At 44.6% G+C, this 21955-nt stretch overlaps 1 protein-coding gene across 4 annotated transcripts; it reads right to left on the minus strand.

Annotated features, from left to right (window-relative positions):
• Positions 1-348: 348 nt before the first annotated feature.
• Positions 349-21871, minus strand: gosr1 (golgi SNAP receptor complex member 1). Of its 4 annotated transcripts, XR_013121538.1 has the most exons (10): positions 21656-21824; positions 21070-21181; positions 20809-20899; positions 19518-19625; positions 18841-18932; positions 16679-16753; positions 6986-7015; positions 3941-4023; positions 1450-3567; positions 349-1415 (listed from the first exon to the last, which is right to left on the minus strand). XR_013121538.1 is itself a non-coding variant. In XM_076975849.1 (9 exons), exons 1-9 carry the CDS (start codon positions 21684-21686, stop codon positions 3443-3445), a joined length of 747 nt encoding a protein of 248 aa, XP_076831964.1. In that variant the 5' UTR covers positions 21687-21824; the 3' UTR covers positions 349-3442. The 4 variants fall into 4 exon arrangements, 3 of the variants coding, with proteins under 3 accessions (XP_076831964.1, XP_076831965.1, XP_076831966.1); XM_076975849.1 differs by having other exon boundaries at positions 349-3567; XM_076975850.1 differs by having other exon boundaries at positions 349-3567; positions 20809-20896; positions 21656-21812.
• Positions 21872-21955: the final 84 nt, after the last annotated feature.

Genomic DNA, 21955 nt, shown 5'->3' on the forward strand with positions numbered 1-21955 from the left:
CCACATCCAGGTAATTGGCACAACTTGTGAAGAAAATGTATTGCACTCAGTACTGAACAGTTCACTGTCAGATATAACCATAGTCTCCAGGGAATTAAAGTCACATTGAGAGGATTATGATGACTGAATCCCTCCCTATTTTGTCAGAAAGTAACAAATCATAAAACAATGACTCCATCCAGAGTGTGGTGGGATCCCACGTGAAAGTTAAAAATGTTTAACATAAATCTCAATTACAGTTGTGCTTGGAAGCTTGTGAAACATTTATAATTTTCTAAATGTCTGCATAAATTTGACCTAAAGCATCAAATTACATACAGAGAACCAAATTAAATGAAGAGGCAAAAATATATTTGGTCATTTATTTGAGTAAAACGGTTCAATATTACATAATGGTGAGTGGCAAACGTACATGACCATTAGCACTAGTTGTTAATTTGAAGGTGAAATTAAGAGTCAGGTCCATCCCAAATGTAATATTCACAACACATTTGTGGGCAATGAATTGAGACACTAATAAAGGAGCTTTCTGAGGATCTCTTAAAAAAAAATAAAATAAAAAGTTTGTGTTTTATATAAACCAAATATAGAATTTGGGCTCTTCCTATCCACAGAAAGATTGTGTTCAAATGGAGAAAATTCAAGACCAGTTACACTCCCCATTGACCAAGAAAGATCACTACACGAGCAATAGGTCCATAACAGTTCGTGAAGTCACAGAGGAACCCAGAGTACCTTCTAAGCATCTAAAGGCTTCTCTCACATTAGCTAAAGATGTATGTTTATGAGTCCACAGCAATGGCACCTTCGGAGAACGCCAATGCTCTGATGCCTGTCTGAAGTTTGCTATATGACATGGGCAAGCCAGAACGCTATAAAAAAAAAAAAAAGACAGATGAGACCAAAAATATATTTTTGGTTTAAATGTTACGTTTGGAGAGAGGAAAACACTGTATGAGAAATTTATCTGTGAATCATTGTAGTGTCTTGGGCCCGTTTTGCTACATTAGGACAAGGACGACTTGCTATCATTGATGGAACAACTAACTGTGAATCATACCAGCAAATTCTAAAGGAGAACATCAAGGCATGTGGGCCATGCAGCAGGACAGTGATCCTAAGTTCACAAGTTGGCCTACCAAAGAATGATTAAAAGGACAATAAAGGCGATGCTTTGGACATGGCCAAGTCAAAGTCCTGACGTTAGTCCAACAGAAACGTGGACGTGCCTGATGTGAGCAGCTCATGTAAGGAAACCCAACCAACACGCCAGGGCAGGAGTTCTGGTATGGAGGAATACGGGGGTAACTTCCCCACATGCGTGTGCAGAACTGAAACTAGCAGAAACATTTAAGTGCAGTTGCTGCAGCACAAGCGGGTCTTAACAGATACTGAAAGCAAAAGAGCCACACACACTTTTTCTATTAACGCGTATATAATACAGAATGCCTCTCAATTAATAAATAACCAAGTACAATGATATTGTCCGATTTGCCTACATTGGTTCTCTTTATCTACTTTTAAGACCTGGCAAACGTTCAAGTATCACTGTAAAGCCATTACATTTAGAGCCACTATATCTTGCAATCAGGGAATTTTCCAGTACACGTCAATGTTGAGATGTGTAAGGACAGCACAGCCAATAAGAGTATTAAGGATCTAGTTCAATCTATCCAGTTGTAATCTCCTGAATTGTAGACAGTGTAACTGGACAGCCCCACAGAGGCATAAAATAGAAAGTACAATTTTAGCAGTGTATCACTCAGCATATACATCATATACAGAGAACGAAAGATTAAAGAGGCTTCCTCAGCAGACACCACAGGCAAACAAACAATCCACTATTACATGGGGTCTGTCAAAAGTTCTCCTCATATACCACTCCTCATCATGCCTAAATATTTCTACTGAATTTTTGCAACTGTACTGGACAGAAAGAGTGGTAAATGGCCATATTTATATAAAACTCCAAAAGGAGTGCCACAGGTCTCTCTTCTGGGAAACATTTTTTTTTAAGTGTGTGCAACGCATGGTTTTAGTGTGCCTGACACCCTAGCCGTAGCTAGTGCGGAGAACATTAGCACAGGCCATTTTGCATTAACTGTGACGGTCATCAAAATATATATTATGCAAATGAGCTGAGCTATGCAGAACTTTTTGGGGGAGCTGCAATCATTCGTCAAGCTACATGAACCACAGACACGAAGCCCACCATAGACAGAAATCAATGTGCCTCTCGCTCTATAGACTAACAGAAACTTTCCACACTCCCAGAGGTTGGACACCATATCACTTCAGAGAGAAGAGGCATCACTTTAAGCAGCTGATGTTAAAAATCTGGCCTGATGAATAGCCAATGAGCTCTGATGCAGTGATCACTGATGAACCTCCAACCTAAAAAGAAGAAGCAAATGATAAAATGGGGGATGCAGCACCTGTTGTGCTAACTGCACCGATGGAGAAAAAAAAACCGACAGGCGTCCAGACTTTGAGAAACGGGAAAGACAACGAGCAAAGCCCCCCGGAGATCCACGCAGCAGAACCCTGAAGGAGCTGCTCCCGCAGGTCTTGAAGAAGCTAATGCTCTCATCACTGCAGCTGAAACTCTTCTGGGTTTAAGGTACAAATCTTTACATGATCTCTCTGGGGATATTTCTGGACTCATTCTTGTAATCTTGCATATAAAGCACACGGCTCACAGATCTCCCTCACCGACACTCGTATAGTGGGGATTTCTACAGTGCAGGCTGCACCCAGCTCATGGCCGTCAGCAGAAACATGGTGGATCCTCTCGGATGCGTCTTTCCGACGCCCCTCCAGCTAAAGCACATAGAAGACAGACAAGAGTTTGGGCCAACAGTAGTCGTTTGTGCTACAATTTAATTTAGTTTGACAGCAAGCTGTCCATAACCTGTAAAAAGTAACCTTTAAGAAAGTTTAGAAATCTTTGAAAAATAAAAAAGCCAAAGCGCCTATAGTGACATTTGAATATCCTGAATATGAATAATTTATTAAATCACAAGGTACAGAAGATAAAGAACATTCCCCTTCACTTAAAGGGCCACATGTTAAAAATCCTCTTTGCCCCAATAATCATCAGTGACAGCACAATGTTTTGGCGCCTTTAAAACGCGTGAGAGAGGTTTTGCTCTTTAAGACTGAACCATTATAGTCTTATTAGTTATTTGGTCTCCAGTCCCTTGTCCACATCACAACAGCACATTTGTAATAGGACAACACAATGCTGTATGAGCTACATCCATCCCATTGCTAAATACAAGTAAGGTAGTCCATACTGGCCACAATCAATCCTGTTATCTGATTAGGCCGAATGGGAGTCTGCTCGGTGGCCCCCAGGGTCCCGTCACTGGGGTTATTCTCCAAGGCCCCGCCACTGCTTGAAGAATACCCCAAAAAAGCAATGTGTCAAATCCTCAGCCAATCAGTGAAATGCATAAAGCAGCAGAAGGATGGTACAGACGCCAATGACTCCACCCAGAATTAACGAGTCCCGCCTCTTCCTCAAGTTGATTCGCTGGATGAGGCTGTTGATGGCAGGGAACCGATCTTGTACAGGAAGTCAAGGAACCAAAAGAATATACCAGTCAAGCTATTGTCTATAAAGATTTCATAAAACTCTAGCTTCTTAAATAAAAAAAGATAACCATTTTAATGCCTGCATATCATAATTTCTTTCTAGTGAATGTGGACATTATACTTCAACTCTCCCACCACAAATTTCAATAACCATCATACAGTTTATGAACAATCACATGCTTAGTTAAATGGAAAGGATGAATCTCAGTCTTGAGACACTTGGCGTGATAGTTGTGTTTAAAAGTGAACTGTTCACACACAAACATTTCTGTCTTGCACCAACATCTCAAATTGCCCAACCTGTTGGAAACCCACAACAACCTTCAAACACACACAAGGATACTAGCCAGAGTGTTCACTCTGCTCTGAATGGACTTCAACATGCCCCGCTGCGATGTCATGTTCTCCTTGGTTGCCATTGCAATGCTGTGAAACAAAGAAACAGAACATGATTTAGCAGTGAGCTGGGACATCACGGTTGTAGCGGCCTCACTAATGAGACGCGGCTTGAACCACAAGGCGTGCTTCAGTCCGCTAAAAGGAGCAAATGTATCCCCTTCTACACAGCTCGAGCTCAGGAAGGAAAAGGAAGGGCTGCATAACCCCAAACCCCTGGAGACGCTACCCTGCCCATCACTGGCAGACTTAGCAATTTGGGGGCTCAAGGCGAATTTAGCTAGGGGGCCCATCAACATATGCGAGAAATAAGTTAGCTAGTCAGGGGGCCCCTACAGTGTGCTGCAGTGGGAGGGGCCCAAGGCAATTGCCTAGCAATGCCTCTATGCAAAGACCGCCTCTGCTGCCCATACACGGCCAACGTCCCAGAGAAGAAACACCCACCATTGCACGTTCACTTCCTACGGCACCCCTCACATAGTAAAGGTCTCGCATCCACCTTCAGCTGAGGGTTTCACGCCAACAGCCTTCGTTTGTTCTCCCGTAAGAACAATTCCACAACAGAGTCCCTCCGAGGACCTTTCGCTGCCCTGCAATCTGCTTACGCGACTCTGCGGTGCGCGCAGGGACTTCTCCGAAACCCGCGTGTGCAAATTCAGAGCCAGTGCTTGTTTGTCTTCTTCAGCTGACGCCTGCTTTACCGTTGCTGGTGGAGAGGATTAAATTGCAGTATGACACTATAGCTCAGGCAGGTTCGAACCTCAGCAGGCTGGGCGGCGTAAGTGATAGCATGGCACCTGACGCCTCTGCTGCAGTACTGGACACGTGGCAGTCCAGTCAGCACCAACCTCCTGGGCCAGGTGGACACAGGGGACGATGACAATATCTAGGCAGTGTTAGCGTTTTAATCAAAGGCTGAACCATAATCTCACAAAATATGGAGACTAAATTTAATGAGCCCGGACTCAATTTGTGTACATGTGTTTCTTTTGGTAATACACTGATCAAAGAGGACGTGTTGTACATTTCCATTATGTTGACAGCTTAAAACACAGTACATACAAAATATATTACACTTTCACCTCATTAATAGCATCAGCAACGGCAGGTTTAAGCTCATTTGTAAGTATAAGTAGAAAGCCAGTTTACATCGACAATACAAATTGTACAAACGCGAATGGCCGACACTGCAGTTAATAACACACACACACACACACACACACACACACACACACACACACACACACACACACACACACACACACACACACACACACACACACACACACACAAAAAAAAAAAACCAAATTCAGCAGTTAATACAAGACTGAACAATAAAGTCACAAACGAGGCCAAATTAGGTCATATACAGCACACCTCACTGATGCAAACGAAGAACACAACAAATAAAACATGGCGGCTCCCTCTCGGGCCCCAGAAGCCCCTGCAGCATCTACCTCGGTGGCCTCGGTCGTAAACCACCTGACCTTTGACCCAGTGTAGTGCAACAGAGGCTCGTCAAAGCTCTAGAGGTGACCCGTGCGTGGCTGCCTGCCTCTGTGGGCGGGGACAGGAGGAAGTGAACAGGGGCCTCCCAGCACAGGCTGGTCCAGACCTTAATGTTCTGGGAGATGTGAAGATCTCTGTGCGGTGAAATCGCTCGACTGTGCTAAATTAACTATTACACTGTCCATTTGAGTACAGCAATTTGAAACCCACAGAGTCAAAGGTCACCGTGGCCAGGTGCTGACTCCGCACTGGCTGTTTACCTGGACCTGCTATTACCTGCTGAAGCTCAGTCACCAAGACAACATGCACTCCAGCGGTATGCACCATCTTCTGGAGCGACCCATAACTACGTGGTTATTAGTCGCTACCCACCAAAATGTATGAATAGGTCATGTACAATTGATTATTTCAAAATGTCTGGCTGGTGGTTGGCAGAATATTGTTTAGGAGACGTTTTTGTGGGCATCATTAAAATTGTCATAATGAGCACCCACGCTCTCCGGGGGGCCCAGCCACCCAAGTCCCAATGTCAGTTCAGGGGCTCCATGCTGGGGGGAGAGAACACACAGCGGTTGTAGGTTGACGATATTGTGCAATTTTCTGCTTGGATAAGGTTGGGAGGAAGCGCAATATGGCTAAGGAACCAGTTTAATTAAGCACCTGTACCTGCTGGCTTTAGCAGGCTTCCCCGGGGTAGGGGCGGCTGCCAGGGGCGTGTGTGTGTGTGTGTGTGTGTGTGTGTGGAGAAGGAGACCTCTGGGCTTGTGCGCTAGCCCAGTGGAACTATGGGGGAGCCCCAGTGGGTTGTCTCCTGCCCCAGTCCTGCAGACCACCCAGCAGGCTTGTAAGCTCCAGCCGGGTCAGGATAAAGATCTCCTCCAGGGCTTCTGTCCTACAAACTCGTGCGTTAATTGTTGCTTTCTCAGGCAAGCCATGGGATCTCAGGTGGAGGCCCAGGTTGTGTGTGTGAGAAAGAGGGGAAAAACACAAAACAAACAAACAAACAGAACACAGTGTACTTTTGTGCTATGTTTAGATTTGTATTCATTATATGAGCACGCCGGTGTGTGATGAGCTGTGGACATGGGACAGACTCTTGTACAAAGTGGAATCTGGGGGTTTCCAACAAAGAAACCAATATATGTCTGCCAAGAAAGCTTTTCTGCCAGCTTCACTTAAGAGACAGGATCCACTTTCAGCCCAATCATGAGCAGTGATCTAATGGTACCAGAGAATGGACAAAGTAATGGGTCAGTGGTTTGACGTTTAGCATTGATTGAGGTCTCTCCTAATGGAAATGGGCCTAAGAAACACTACTGGTCTAGCGATGATTTGAGTATTAGATGAGACACCACATACTGCAGTTTAAAAAAAACCAAACACACATTAAGACATTTATGACTATAGCATGAACAGTCACTGCAATCAAATTATCTGCACAAGTTGTCATGCGAATTTTGAATGTCTTTGGAATCGGACTCACCTTATTGTGTCTTCAATAAGTCGATCTGAGCTGTAAGAAGAAAAAAGAAAGCACATGGATAAGGGGGAGAAGGTAAAAACACGATGACTTCACGACGTCTGTCATCTCAGAGACAAGCAGAGGGAACAAGAACCGGGAAGAAACTTCACATTTTTGATTCTTCCTGTTACTGGACCATGACTTTTGATGAGTGATGACATTAACCCAGTGGCCTGCATGAGCCCAAACCTGACAAGTTTGCCTGTACTCCGTCAGAAAACGAAAGATTATGTTAAAGCAAAAAGCAGCTCACTTATGTTAAAACACTCAGTCACTTTGTCTCAGGCTCAACTTTCACTTTTAAAAAGTCTTCAAGGCAAACCTAATATTACCTAAACCATATTTTACCTTGATGAATGTAACTGAAAAAAATGTTCCAAAAGAGATGTATGCATCAACTTAGCTACCTATTGCTAACCAAACTCAAATTTCTTCCAAGTCTACTGTGAAGAGAGTAAACTGGCAGCCCAGATGTTTGACTCTACATGGGATCCTCAGCACCATGCCAGTGTCATTCCTCCTTTCTGAGAAAGAGCTATGGAAGCAAGAAATGAAATACGGCACTGGCTCAAAACGACGCCCTTCGTCATTTTAGATGACAAAAATTTCAGGGGCAGCAAGATTAGGAAGGGGGTTGAATGGAGGGGGGGGAAAAAAAACGTTTCCCAGACAAATGGCCTTCGCCTCGCTTGAGGGCTCAGATTTTGATTACACACGCTAAAACGAGATCGCAAATTCTACCCCCAACGCCTGTGCGCTGGCCGTTTCTCTAGAGCGGAGCGGGCGGAGGACGTGTCTGAGTGACAGTGCTCAGTGACAGCAGATGGAGAGTGTGGTCTGATGGGCTCAGTCACTTTCCCAGAGGTATGAGGGACACAAATCCACACGCAAACACGGACCGGGGCTCCATGGGAGGAAATGCCAGAGCTTCCCAGAGAAAGACTTGAACTTCATTAATCAGCCAAAAAGCTGTCATCCAAACAAATTGGAGCTATTACTGACCAATCAAATGGGTAGAAGTGAACCCCAGCAGCCATGAGCCTACTCAACTAATGATTATAAATTGAGCCTTAAAATCCTGCTGACAAAGCATCTTTCTCAGGATCCAGTACATCTTAAACCAGTAAAAATAAATAATTAAATTAATAAAAGAATAAATATAAAGATAATGATGACAAACAAGTTGTCACTAACCCTAAAACTACAGTAAATTTGTGCCACTACAATACAATTAAAAAGAATATCAACATGTAATAGTAATACACAAGTAGTGTGAACGATACCACCAAATTCCCCCATCCCCCCCCCCCCCCTCCCCCCCCACCCTTGGGTTAAAGAACACTTCCTCATGGAAGCTGTTGGCTAGGCCCAATATTTCTTGAATTAAGAACTTTATAGTGCATGCAACAGCAAAGCCCGTCTGTCAGACAGTACAATCAGATGCAAATGTGTATGGTAGAAATTGCCCCCTTTGATAATGAGTTATTAAGATCAATATATGGTTAATAACTTTGAAAGGTCTGTGTAGGAAGGAGGGGCTAAGACATTTACGGCATTTGGCAGACGCCCTTATCCAGAGCGACTTACATTTTTATCTCATTTTTTATACAAGTGAGCAATTGAGGGTTAAGGGCCTTGCTCAGGGGCACCTCAGTCATGGCCTCAGGTCTGGGAATCGAACCCACAACCCTCCGGTCACAAGACCAGTTCACTAACCACCAGGCCATGACTGCCCTCATGACTCAACTCTATTCAGGCTGAGATCACCAATGTCTTCCAAACTGTACAAGGAAATATGCTTGTGTCTCAGAGAACTACGTGAGAGGCATCTGATGGGCCCGTGGATACACTTGTGCTTTCCTTCCTGCCTTAGAAAACCTAGGAACAAAACCACACTGAAAATATACACACACACACAGATGCACACTGCATAGTGAGTCATCTCCTTGAGACTTTGGTTTCAGTTAGTTCTCTTCAAAACCAGCACTCAGCATTTCATTCCCAATTGGGATCGATGATGTTTGAGAGAAAGGAACCACCCACACACACACACACACACACACACACACACACACACACAGTCAAAGTCATTACTGCAGTATCCCTTTAGCAAAGACACAGTATTTACAAATTCTGTTTAAACATTGCCAGACATTCCGTATTCCTGAAGAGACAGTACCTTCTAAAAATCACCAAGTAGGCATAAAAGTGTAAAATTCTCTCCAGGAAATTTCCACAGACAGAGATGGAACATTAACCTTATCTTAATCTTATCCTGTGCAAGTATGTTTGATGAGGTTACAAGACAGCTCTACTCTGTGAAAATGGCTGACACTTCATCAGAGCACATTCTGACAAAGGCAACAGCAATAGCTGGTGTGGAGAGAGAGCCTGTTCTTATTCCCTATCTCACATCAGTGGACATCTGTTCGAGTCGCAAGAAAGACCGAAACTCCGCAGGGCGTCCGTCAGTGCGGACGCTCGTTAATCTGTCCAGCGTAGGGGGGCCCAGAGGCAGACAGCATCAATCGCTGCACTTGGGAGACGAGCACTCTGATTCATGCCGTTTTATAGGGAGAGATGTGACCAAGGCGAGAGATGTACTGGACTCTTCTATCAGCTCGGAGCAGGAGAGACAGACACAATGTCGGGCGCTGGCGCTGTGTGTTCGGGAGAGTGCGGAGACAGCGGTTTCTCCGGCGGTGAAAAGCATGCCTCAGATTGGCGGTATGAGCTGCAGTAGACATTAAGTCGGTCATTAGCAGAATGCTAACTCAACCATCAGAGTCACTCACGCCTGCGGCTACCCCCCGGGTGCTCAGGCCTAGCTGGAGACGCAGTTTACACTGGGACACAAACAGACAGATCTTTAAACCCACAGCTCATTAGAACACGCTTGAAGCTAGTCATCGTTCCTTCAGTGTGAGGCAGGATTCAGTGTTCTGCTGCTACAGGACCTGCTGGGGGGGGTACCTGGTACCATGTCCCATGGAGTTCGACAGCTCCCGCTCTGTCTGAGGCCTTGAACCACAGACAGCGGGTCACGGATCCTATAGGCCTACAGGAACAGGAATTCACTTAAGATGAGTCAGGCCAGCTAGCTTCTGGACTTCTGTCTGACTTCAGTCATCCAGCCTGCAACGATACAGCAAGCAGGGGTGGCCTAAAAGCTCAACAGATCGAGATTTCATACAGAAACTGGACATCTCAAACCAGAGACAAACAACAGAACTGAATCACGTAGATCAGACGATGCGCTAACAGGAATGTGTGCTAACGGGTGGTGTGGCGTTCCCGGATAGTGAAGGCAGCTGTAGCAGCGGTGAAATACTCTAGCAGGTGACGCCAAAAGTCTGACTGTTGCAGTAATTTGAAGGTCACAGTTTTTCCATAAAACAGCCTTCATAACCTTGTGGTTCCATTTACAAAACAATGTAAATGGTGATTTTGTCCCTCATGACTCTGTGACACGTGTGGCTCCGCCCTCCTCCTCGTCTGATTGTGCTTAAGCTCCGCCTTTGCTTTTGGTTTCCGTTGTATGCCACGCCTCTGGACTTTTCTTTCCGTTAGCTGTGTTTATATTTTGTCATTAGTTTGGTGTGGGTTGTCATTTTGGGATTTAGTTTTTTGTTCGTTTTAATAAACCTTGTGTACTCCTACACACGTGTCTTGGCCACGGCTTCTCATTAATACACTCTGCAAGACAGGCCAGACTCACTGATGAATCTTACCAAGCTTACCCGTACACTGACCATTCAAAATTACAGACACTGCCACTATTTCTTGATTTAATATTTTTGAATGTCTGCTTCTTTACAGACACCACCATTTGTTTAGCATTCACCTGCTTATGGGGACTACAGACTATCCAAGTGTGTACCTGCGACATCTTAGGTGGGTGGAGGGGGGGGGGGGGGGGGGGGGGGATATGAAATTCTATGTTCTATGAGTGTTTGACACAAGAACAAACATGCCCGTCTACTCACAACCAACGTCCAATATCCGCTCGACGACACAAATGTAATCTCTAGCGTGTTCTCCTCCACCACCAAGTCTTCACTCGTCTCTTCCTCCATCACAAGCCTACGTCGAGCTACGACGGGAGAAGAATCTCGCCAGCTCATCAGAAAATCCCGCCCGTCCGCCACAGGGAAGCCCGTGCGGGGAGATTTATGTTCCAGCTCGACAGGGTTGACAGAAGGGGGGGGGGGGGGGGGGGGGGGGGGAGGTGGCCCACACCAGACTGCAATGCTCCATCTGCTGCACCAACGCTACACAACTCCTCCTTAATCTCCAGCCTCTCCATCGTCCCTCAAACGTGTGTTTATTTCTACGACTCGTAAACCCAAAGACAAAGTAGACCTGGTCACACTGCACGGATGTCAGAATTAAGACGGATGTCTAGCGAATTAACATGAGACATTTTGACGCATCTATAAGAAGGATCCCCGATACTCAAGCAGTTCATTCTAAAAAAAAAAAAAGGTTAACAGGCTTCTCGGCTGGGGTGTATTACTACGGAAGTGGCAAAGTTTCCTATCCGTGATGTTTGCAGGACATTGTCACTTCCTCTGTGGGACACTTTCACACCTCAACAGGGAGACGGCGACAGGAGGCTGTGAGCTATGATGGAAAAGCAGGTGTGTTTGGCACGGACTGCCAACAGGGTGAATGTTCCCGTCTCTCGTTTCAAAACGTTTGGTCTGAGTAGCGTGCAACAAATCCAAGGGTGTTCGTTGCCCTCTAAAAGTAACTAGTAAGAGGGATTTGATTTGATTACATGAGCTAAAACCCTAAACCTCTGTTCCTACTGGAGCCACTTCAACTGGCCTGTAACGCTCCTTTCTGCACGCAGTAAAGAGACAGTTCAAACAGCACAGCAGAAATATTTTAGATCAGCACAATATTGAGATGACAATCGGGTCCTGCTGATACCATTACATGGAAAAATAACTATATTACATTCAAATGCCCTCATAGAAGCCTACATTTAAGGAAGTGACTTAAGTTAAATAAAGAAAATATAATGAAGATTTTGAACAAGATCGACATGAAAGTGCTTTAATGGAATTGGGTAGGTAAACACAAATCTAAGCATACCAAGACACCCCCCCCCCCCATGGCCACTAAACGTATTGTGCAGGAGCATTAGAGTTAAATTACTATAGCAATATATAAATACTGAATGAATAATGAACAGACATTTTGGCAAATCAATCTTATGTGTAAAAAAAGAGAGAGTAAGGGAGTCATGGTGATATAAGGGGGAAGATTAATCTATGGCACAGGCACCACAGCATATGCTCAGCACGCAGCCATACACAGCACTGACATCCGTCTCTGTGCTCCAGACTGCCACCCACACGCCAGTCCTGAACGACTTTGAGAGACTTCCTCTTGGCTTCGAGCGTGCCTTGTGTGTATGGAAGGACAGCAGACGGGCCGTGGCTCACGCCAACGCACACACGGAGACCCTTCACCTCTAGACCTCCTCAACGGTGAGTAAAAACCAAGCCTGACTGCTCCCATGGTGTCTGAGATCTGTGCCATGAGATTGAGGGGGGGGGGGGAGAACCACACTCAGCACAATTCAGGAATTAGTGCAATGCAATGAGAACTGGGACCCTTGGGAACGTGCCAGTCAGCAAATATCAACATGCTACGAAAACTACCCATCAAAGAGCGCTAAAAATACGGAATACCTAGTACCTGTTCTGATAGCCCATCTCCAGTCCTTCTGACATGACGGCATATCCTAAGACATGGCATAGATTCTATATCATGTGACCGTCACCGGTTTATTCTAAGCATGTAGGTGGCTCACCTGCAAGAAAACAGGTTCTAGCAGTGAAAAAGTAATTTCTAGAACACCTACACTTATACATGTTTAATGGGACTCCAAGATGCTTTTACAAGCGGCCACGGTGACTGCGCTGAATCCCACATCAGCCTTGCAAGTGTGGGACAGGAAGGAACACCCCCCCCCCCCCCCCCCCCCAAAAAAGAACCAAGTATTCTCACTGCTCATCACCATCAAATTGGCGATGGGAACATTATACAAGGCGATTTCAGCGGTGGTCCACAGGACAACACTTCTGGTATTTCCATCTCACTCACCGTGAGGAAAGAATCGCAATGTACCGTTTGTCTCAAACCTGTCTCGGCCGAACAGTGAAATCAGCTTCCATTTTGCAACAAGCTGTAATCACCGCAAGTGCAGCCATCACTGTAGTCCCATGTCTAATGGACTCCGGGGCTAGAATACATTAGTAATAAGGTCCGATTTCAGACAGACAAAATCCTGTAGAACTCTCACCTACTCACATGTGCATCAAATGTGGATCTGAAACCAACAGTGCAGGACTTGCTGAAGAGAAGGCCTCAGTAAATGTACTCCTCCGTTTGAAGAGGAAATTATCATCTAGCTTGATAGGTTGCTCAGTTTGTTTTTCAGAAACCTGGCGCCTGCATCCAGAAGGAGGAGAGATGAGGGAAACGTGCAACTTCAAGGCTCGATCAGACAGAAGACCACAGGTGGCACCGCACGATGCCTGGCGTCTTCAAAGCGCTCCAGTGAGAACCGAACTGAGGTTAAGGGGAAGTGATTATGAAGAGGAATGATGTAACCTACGCGTTCACAGTACCAGAAGTGCACGAGCTCAAGAATAAAAACTCTTATTTACCAAGGGACATAAAAACAAAGCAAAACAATCTAGCGATTACTCAGATTTTTTGGGTTTCCCAGTACATTCCCAAATGGGAATCACAACAGTCCTTTGATGACGCTGGCGGTGTTGAGCAGGGGGCCTGAGCACTTTCAGGCAGTCTAAGCTCCAGTAATGAGTTTTTATCAGTATTTTTTTCCCTCTCTTCACAACTTCCCCTATTTAATTGAGTAACCACCAGTAATGGCTTCTCATCCAGCTCACCTCTCCTCCTCCTCCTCCTCCTCCTCGTCTCCTGCCGAGTGCCGTCAGCAGGGGTTTGTTGCAGTTAATGTCTTTAAATGGCATTTCTGATGACATTATGTTCAATTACTGTTTACCCAATGATGGGCTCAGTTACTAATGCCAGAGGCCACTTCCTCTTAGAGAGAGCTGGTTTAGAAGAGCAGGGTGGGGATTACGGCTGGGTGGTGTTTGCCTAACTGGCATAAGAATGACAAAAGGGAATGACATTCATCACAAATTAACATGAGAACATTGTTTTGCGTTTTGTTTTTTTTAACAAAATGTCACAATTATTCAACAACAGTCACTAAAGTGTGTATTCAATTTTTTAGCTAATATTTTTAAACTTAAACATGGTCATGGGGGAAAAAACCCATTTATCACCACTGTCATTAACTGGTTTCTGTACTGGAGAGATACACTACATTACTTGTATTTTGTATAAAACATTATTTAAACATTATTTTGAAATGCTGACATGAATTAAGGCTAGTCTAAATTAAACATAATTGTATATTTCAATGAACATGTTAAAATAGAGGGGAAACCCATAAAAGGGAAAATGACACTGGATTTTTTTTGGAAGATCTCAACACCTGACACTTAAAATACATATTTAACATTTCAACGGCCGAAGGTAATCTGAGTATTTAATAAATATGTTTTTCTATGTTATAGCAAAGAAACTGAACGTATAGCAGGGCGTGTCCTGATTGGCGAGGGGGGTGTGTCCTGACCATATTCATGGTTGTGAAAATCCCCAACACTGGCCACAAAATCTGACTTTGTTAAATCTGTCTTTTCCCATGAAATGTCCAACATTTTGTGAAATGCAGTAACACCTTTCCTATATCCATATACAAGTCAAAAGCTCATCATGGAATTTTATTGCGGCGCCATTTTTGGGATTCGTTTTAATCGCCAATCACTAGACAAACCTGCCCTATTGATGCATTTAATAAGTATACGCCAAGTTACTCAAAACACACCAGTGAGGATGACATGGCGGTCAGTGTGCTAGAATGAGGGCATCGATCAGAGCGTTTCTGCCCCCCTAAGTGACGTGTGTTAATGTCACTGCTGTACTTGTTACTGCAAACAGTCACTGCTGCCACACAAGACTCCAGTGGGCGGTGGTGATTGAAGAAAGGTGAAGCAGACAGCCAGGTGCAGGATGAGGTCACATCTGTAAACCATTGTAGAGGCAACACAGCACACACTCGCTAAGCAGTCGCCCAAGATTAACATCCATTCGGCGCTGGCTGCCTTCACTACACTAACAACCTCTACAATTCCACAGCCACACCACAGGTTTCCCAATTGGCCAAATGACCTCCAAGCAGTTAGCAAGCCCCAGAGAACCTGTCTGTAATTAATGGGCTTGAGATAAGAAAGTAAACCCCCCCCCCCCCCCCCTCCCGCTTGGTTTAAGATTAACTGGGAGTGGGGGCACTCAAGTAAATTCACATTAAATTTGCTTGAAGTCCGATGTATTTAGTGTAGCTTTGGCTGGAACGGAGTAACATATGTGTTTTTGCAACCACTTTGCCATCTACATGAGTTGGAGAACATAAAATTCTCTGTGGACAGAGAGAATGCCACACGACAACTCTTGGGGGGGGAAGAATAGTTGATAGAGTATGTACACACACCGTAGCACCAATTCAATCAGATTTCATTTGAGGTAGCAATGAATTACCCTTGGTCCTAAACTGCATGCTTAAAATATGCTTGTGTAAGTGCTGGAATGTGCTGACAGGCTGCCGCCTTCTTTCACCTGGCAAACTGATTAACTGCAGCTTTGCTCCCGAAACAAGTGAGGGAGAGTGCACACGCTGCCAAAAATCACCAAGACCCGTGAGTTCTGTTTACAGCACTTTAGAATAAATAACCTCTGTGAATTTCACAGTGAGGTTCAGCTGCCCTTTTACAGTAGAAAATCTGAGCGGAAGCGTCCTCGGTCAGTTAAAGCACGCGGGATAACGATGACTTGGCAAAAGTGAAGCGCCCATTGTAAGTCAACAGAGGGGGCCGGGCCTTGATGGAGTGCGATGCATGAGGACGTCCCTCATAGAGGTAACCTTTCAGTGAGAACTACTCCACGCTGAAGCTATTACAGAGACGGCCACTGTGAGTGCCTCATCGAGCAGCGTGAGCCTAACTGATGAATGAGGTTCTGCTGTTGGTCCAGACCAAAGACGTACCGTGAAGCTACCTCACTCCGCCCTATACAGAACCAGAGGTCCAAGGACCAGCGACCAAGAGTCAAGGGCAGTGATTCAATTAAAGAAACGTTCAAACATCTACCACGGCTAAGGTGACAATAATTTTAATAATAACAAGCTATACTCTTGTAACTTTTAAAAGGTTTAGAAATCGGTTAGCCAATTTATTTCCAGCTACAGGATGCTGAGAACGTTTGCTTGTTTCGTACAAACTATATTTATATATTGTAAAGCGTCACTTAATAAATTACATATGACGAGTGCTTAAAGTGCGTGGCTCCATTCCCAAGACTTTTATACCTTACCATCTCAACAAACTTTTCAATCAGTTTTAATTTGCTTGTTTAAGCACATTTATATGCAGTTTAACGCTAATGCATTTAAGTGCAACCTGCCAAACGGTGCAGCCCTTCACAGCAAACTTCACTGCACAATCCCAGAACTTCAGAAGAGTTTTTTTTTAAAGGGAAAGGCCTTACTTTCTTAGGTGCTCGTGCTCCTTGAGGAAAAGCTCCGTTCGCCTGTTGTTTACTCCTGAGCCACTTTTATACGTTCTGGTAAACAAAAACAAACAAACATGGCATTTAGCAACACAATAACAAATGTTTTAAGTGTGAGCTATCGCACCCTTTTCCCCTAACTCAGTCGCTACACATTCAAATGCTTACACATTCACTTTCTATGCAAATGCCTCATAGGGAACATTCATCTTGTATTTCAAGGGTGAGGCAAAATCATTAATTCACTGAATCAGGACATCAATAAAGAACACCTGGTTATTGCATCAATCACATAATGGGGATGCACCTTGAAAATGGGTTCAATTAATATCATTTTAATCAGACATGGCAGATACGGTAATAACTGCCTGTCGTCCTACGAGTACCAGGATCCCGTGTGGTACGTCGTCACAAAAGTGACTACGGATGGAAGAGAGTCTGGAGGCAAACAGGGCGGCACGGGCGAAAAGTTCACTCTTCAAACTCACAGAGGGCACGTCGTAGCGAAGCTTATTAATCACAGCTGAAGACGGGCTGCGTTGGGACCGGGCCTCTCTTCACCCTGCTGGTTGTTTGCTGCACAATGCCAGCTCTCCCACAGAAAGCATTTAGTGTGAATAATGAATGAATGCAGTGGTGGGAAAGACAAAAGAAATGCCCCCCTCTCCCTGTGTTACAATGGCCCACAGCCTACGCTCACCGCTTTATTGCCCACACAAATTAAGGTCAACTTCCACTTCTAAGGAGTGAAACACATGCTGGATGTGAGTGATTTGAGGCTGTCTGCAGTGGCCAAACTGCCGGTCATAAAACATCGGCCGAGCCTGGAGCCACTACAGCCACCATGAAGAACGGCCATCGCACTGGTCAGTACGGGAACGCGGACCGTACACCAGCCTAATCAAATGTTACGTCTTATCCAAGGGAAAGAGCAGAGGGCCAGACAGCCAATACGATTACTCACACAACTCAGGGTACAGAGGTATACCACACACACACACACACACACACACACACACACACAGGGTCTCTGCAGTGCAGATCGATGGGGGTAAGGCGACAGGAGAAGCAGATAGACAAAGAACAAAGAGACAGCAGAAACGTCTGGCTAATCACTACTGTTCTTGTGCTGAAACCAGAAACTCTGCAGTCATACTCGAGGAAAATGGCCGGGTGTAAGGAGGGTGTAAACAGTGATGATGTGTGCCACCTGCAGCCACTGGTGTGTTTTATTTTTTTATTTTTTTAAACAGATGAATCTGTGCTGACACCTTGTGGCCAAAACACTATAAAAACACATCAGTGCATACTGGCACATGCACACAAGCACACCTACACATCACAGACATTATGGGAATGGTGCACCGAAACCACAATATCAACGGTCTTCTACCAAAGATTAGATCAAGTAGCCAAAACAAAGGAAGAAACAAAATGACCAAACCTCACAGCCTTCAGGGTAAATAGCATTACAAAAAACCAGGATTGGCTATAAACGCATCTCTTAAAGCTCATCACAGTGGACGATTCTCCAACCAGCACTCAGTGCAATAAACCTGTAAGCAATTTAGTGATACTTAGTGCTGATGCTAGGAGACGATCCGCCAGTTTCTTAATGACTCAAAATATGGCAGCAGGTTCTGAACCCTCTGGCCTCCTAAGCACTTATAACTCACAATTCACCTCAAGCTGTTATTTTAACCCTCACTTCACTCCCTGAGAATCCTTACGCTGACTAGCCAAGAATTCAAAAGATCGTTCCCTCACATAACAGGGTGGGGGGCTGAACTCGATGGCTACACTGAGGGCCTGCAGTGTATGTGAAATGAAGCAATGACAGGAGTCATGTATGGAGGTAAATGTGAGTCACAATCAACAGTGACACACACACACAAAGTGAATCATTAGAAGGACTCAGAAGATTTATGTTTCTAGATGACAATTACTGCCATTACGGGGTGATTAATGGGCATTGTGAGGATCTTCTGACGAATACGGTTTTTAGCTCGTGCGGGAAACTTGGGGCGGGGGAGACATGAGAGCTGAATGTGCCTGCTGCATGATGACGAACGCATGGCACATTTATGAGCAGGCAGCTGTAGACACCTAACGACTGTTAAGATGTTAACATTATCACTCACTCGATGTCTTTCCTGACGGACCCAAGGAGATCCTCTCTTTCTCGCACTGCTAAGAAGTTGGATTTTGTTTTGTGAAACTCGTGTGTGTAATCCTAGGAGAAAGAAGAAAACAGAATAAAGACTTAAAGAATTAACATTAACATCTTAAAACAAATTAAACCAATATTACAAGCAATATTCCTGTAAATGGTGAGTGTAGGACAGCAAATATATATTAATGTGTAAAAATGTAGTTCATCATACACACTCTGCATCACATGACAGCTTTTCCAATGTTTGCCAAGAAACTGTATTAAAGAATTACTAAATGTGCAAAACACTTGATGTAGAAGTTAATGACATAATGGGCCGACATCACGCGAGCTCTGTTACCATGGTGACTGTTTCAGCATGCGACATTAATGGTCGTTATATACGGACACTGTATATTTGGTCTAAATGTCTACTTTTAAATCTGTGCTAAACATGCAGCTTTATGTATTTGTCAGTGTTCTACAAATACAATGAAGATATACTTCAGAAAGAATATTTGAGAGAGACAGACAGAGAGAGCGCATCACTACACTTGCCCACATAGACAGAAGTACACATCAAACAAACACAATGGCTGAAAGAGTCACAGAAGACAGGACCAATCACGTTGATGCACAGGGGTTGACTCGTTGCTAGTCTGTTACCTGCAGTATGTCTCTGTGCCTCTGGAGGGTGTGCATCAGGGCAGCGTTGAGCGACGTCACACCAGGAGTGCTAGCATACTCTGCCATCTTATCATTTACCCCCGTAAGCTAGAACATACAGTAGCATGGTCAGCTTACATTTAAAGCCATTTAAACACAAAACAAAGCCAAACAAACACAAAAAGAACAAGTTACTGAACCTGAAAAAAAATACAAAATGTATTTTTATTCATCACAGCCATAAAGACACATATATCCTTCCAGCCATTGGCTACCCAGCAGGGACAATGGGCTGTCCATGAGAAACACTGGAAGATTCAGAGACTAGAAAACTCATGACAATGCATACAAGACCAGTAAGTCCAGTATCCACGGCTTTACTTCAGCTGGAACGAGAGGACAAAGTCCCTTGAAAGGGGAAAATCCATCATCTTTGAAGAGCATACACAGGCCCTGAACAGGATACGACAACAATGCCTCAGACATGCATGGCTTGGGTCACCCAGACATGACGGAGCAAGCCTCCCCCACGGAATGTACCACTTAGACAACAGAGGGGGCTAAAATAAGACAATCTTCAATCTGGGAAAGGCAAAACACAGCACAGAGCAAATAATCATGTGGCAGGAGAAGAGCAAAGCTCCAAGCACAAGGTTTATTGATGTTGGGGTGATACCAGACAACACACAAGCGGCACTTGAGACAATCCAACAGCTAGTCGCATGACCAACCAATCAAAAAAAAAAAAAAAAAAAGGGGGGGGGGGGGGGGGGGGAGAGAGACAAAGAAACACACATTCCCTGAATCTCTCAGTCAAAAGGATCTAGCAACCAGTATCTCACCCTTTCTCCCTTTCACAGTATACTCTTTCTAGGAGAAGTTATATCCTCACATGAACTCTTCTACCACTTCTAATCTGATGACACTGAACTTTGGTATCTTAGGACATAGACCTTGGTATACCTGTCTGACAACCCATCACGGGTAAACGCCCACGCCTCAATAATCTCTTCTGTACTAGCGCCCGTGTGTTGAGTGTATATCTTGCTGCCTTTAGCAAGATCTCAAGCGAATTAAGATCTCAAGAGACAAAAGATCAAGGGGAAAACTCCAGCTTCCTTGTGCGTATGAGATAACAGGATAACTGCAATCCAGTTGCACTAATTAGAAATTAGTGCAAATAGTGATTAGTGGAATCAACACAATCCAGGAAGCCTGAGCAAAATCCTGGTGAGGACTTTTACTTTCTGAACCTGGAATTGACACCTCTGGACACCGATGGGCGACTAACCTTTGCAAGAAGTTGCTCAATCTCGACCGACATGGTCTCGAACATCCTGTCTTGGGTGGAGTTGTTGAGAAGGGGTGTTGTATCAGAACTGCTGAAATGAAGCCAGAATCAGAACTGAAGTGCAGTGTTAACGCAGTAAAAACCCAAACCACAGTCACACGTCCTCACGTATCAGAACTGCTGAAATGAAGCCAGAATCAGAACTGAAGTGCAGTGTTAACCCAGTAAAAACCCAAACCACAGTCACACGTCCTTACGTACCTGTCACCTCTCCGTCCATCTCGGGAACCGCTGTAGCTGGTGCACAGCTTGCTGAACGATACCAACTTCAGGTCGAGCTCATTCTCCAACTGTCGGGCCTGCTTTCGCAAATCTTTTCAAATGCATTTGGGGGGAAAAACAGATCCCACATGAGCAAAGTGTTAGTGTCACCCTGAAACACAAGTATCATTAGTCAGGAAACATGAGGATGGGCTGTCTGGTGTCTCCACCAAACGATGTGTGTTAACGATGTGTGACGATGTTCAAGAGCCATTCGTGATACTACAATATTGTGCAGCGACATAATTTATAAGAAAATTATCCACAACTTCACAGACGAGCACAATTAACCGCCGAGTGTCGCCGCTACGTCCATTTCGTGACACCATTTAACCGAGAAGTCCGTCTGTAGCAGCCGAAACTAACGTCGCGAATCGGATGTTCGTGTTTACATGTCTCGGCCCGAACAACCACTAAAAAGACTGTACAGACAACATTTTAAAGAACACAAAATTTAACATAAGCTGCTTCAGTGCGGTGAAAATGTTATGGTTTGACCTAAAATAACGCCACTTCGCCACCTCACCTTCCCAGTAGTTGCTGTTTCCCCCGGCCATCTTTGTTGTCCAACGTCATCCGCGTCGCGCTGGCAGAGGCGGAAAAGGCCTGACTGGTCGAAGGTCTTTAGAGCGCCTCTGGTGGTCTGGAGGGGAGGCGACTAGGAAAATTGCATAAATGACTAGTTTCTCATTTGGTGTCCGGTCAGTTATATGCACTGGATAAACTTGACCTTTTATTACACTAGATTTTGGGAAGTTCATTCTAGTCCAGTTTTACAGGATCTCTCACCTCTAAAAAAAAAATAGCATACTACGCTACAAATATT

The sequence above is a fragment of the Brachyhypopomus gauderio genome, chromosome 16 (assembly GCF_052324685.1).
Source record: "Brachyhypopomus gauderio isolate BG-103 chromosome 16, BGAUD_0.2, whole genome shotgun sequence".
Lineage (NCBI taxonomy): Eukaryota > Metazoa > Chordata > Actinopteri > Gymnotiformes > Hypopomidae > Brachyhypopomus > Brachyhypopomus gauderio.

Coding starts and splice junctions, on each gene's coding strand:
- gosr1 (XM_076975849.1), bottom strand. CDS start 21,686: ATGGCCGGGGGAAACAGCAACTACTGGGAAG. Junction 18,933..19,517: donor GGCACAGAGACATACTGCAG/GTAACAGACTAG, acceptor TCTTTCTCCTAG/GATTACACACACGAGTTTCA. Junction 4,024..6,985: donor CTTATTGAAGACACAATAAG/GTGAGTCCGATT, acceptor TTTGTTTCACAG/CATTGCAATGGCAACCAAGG.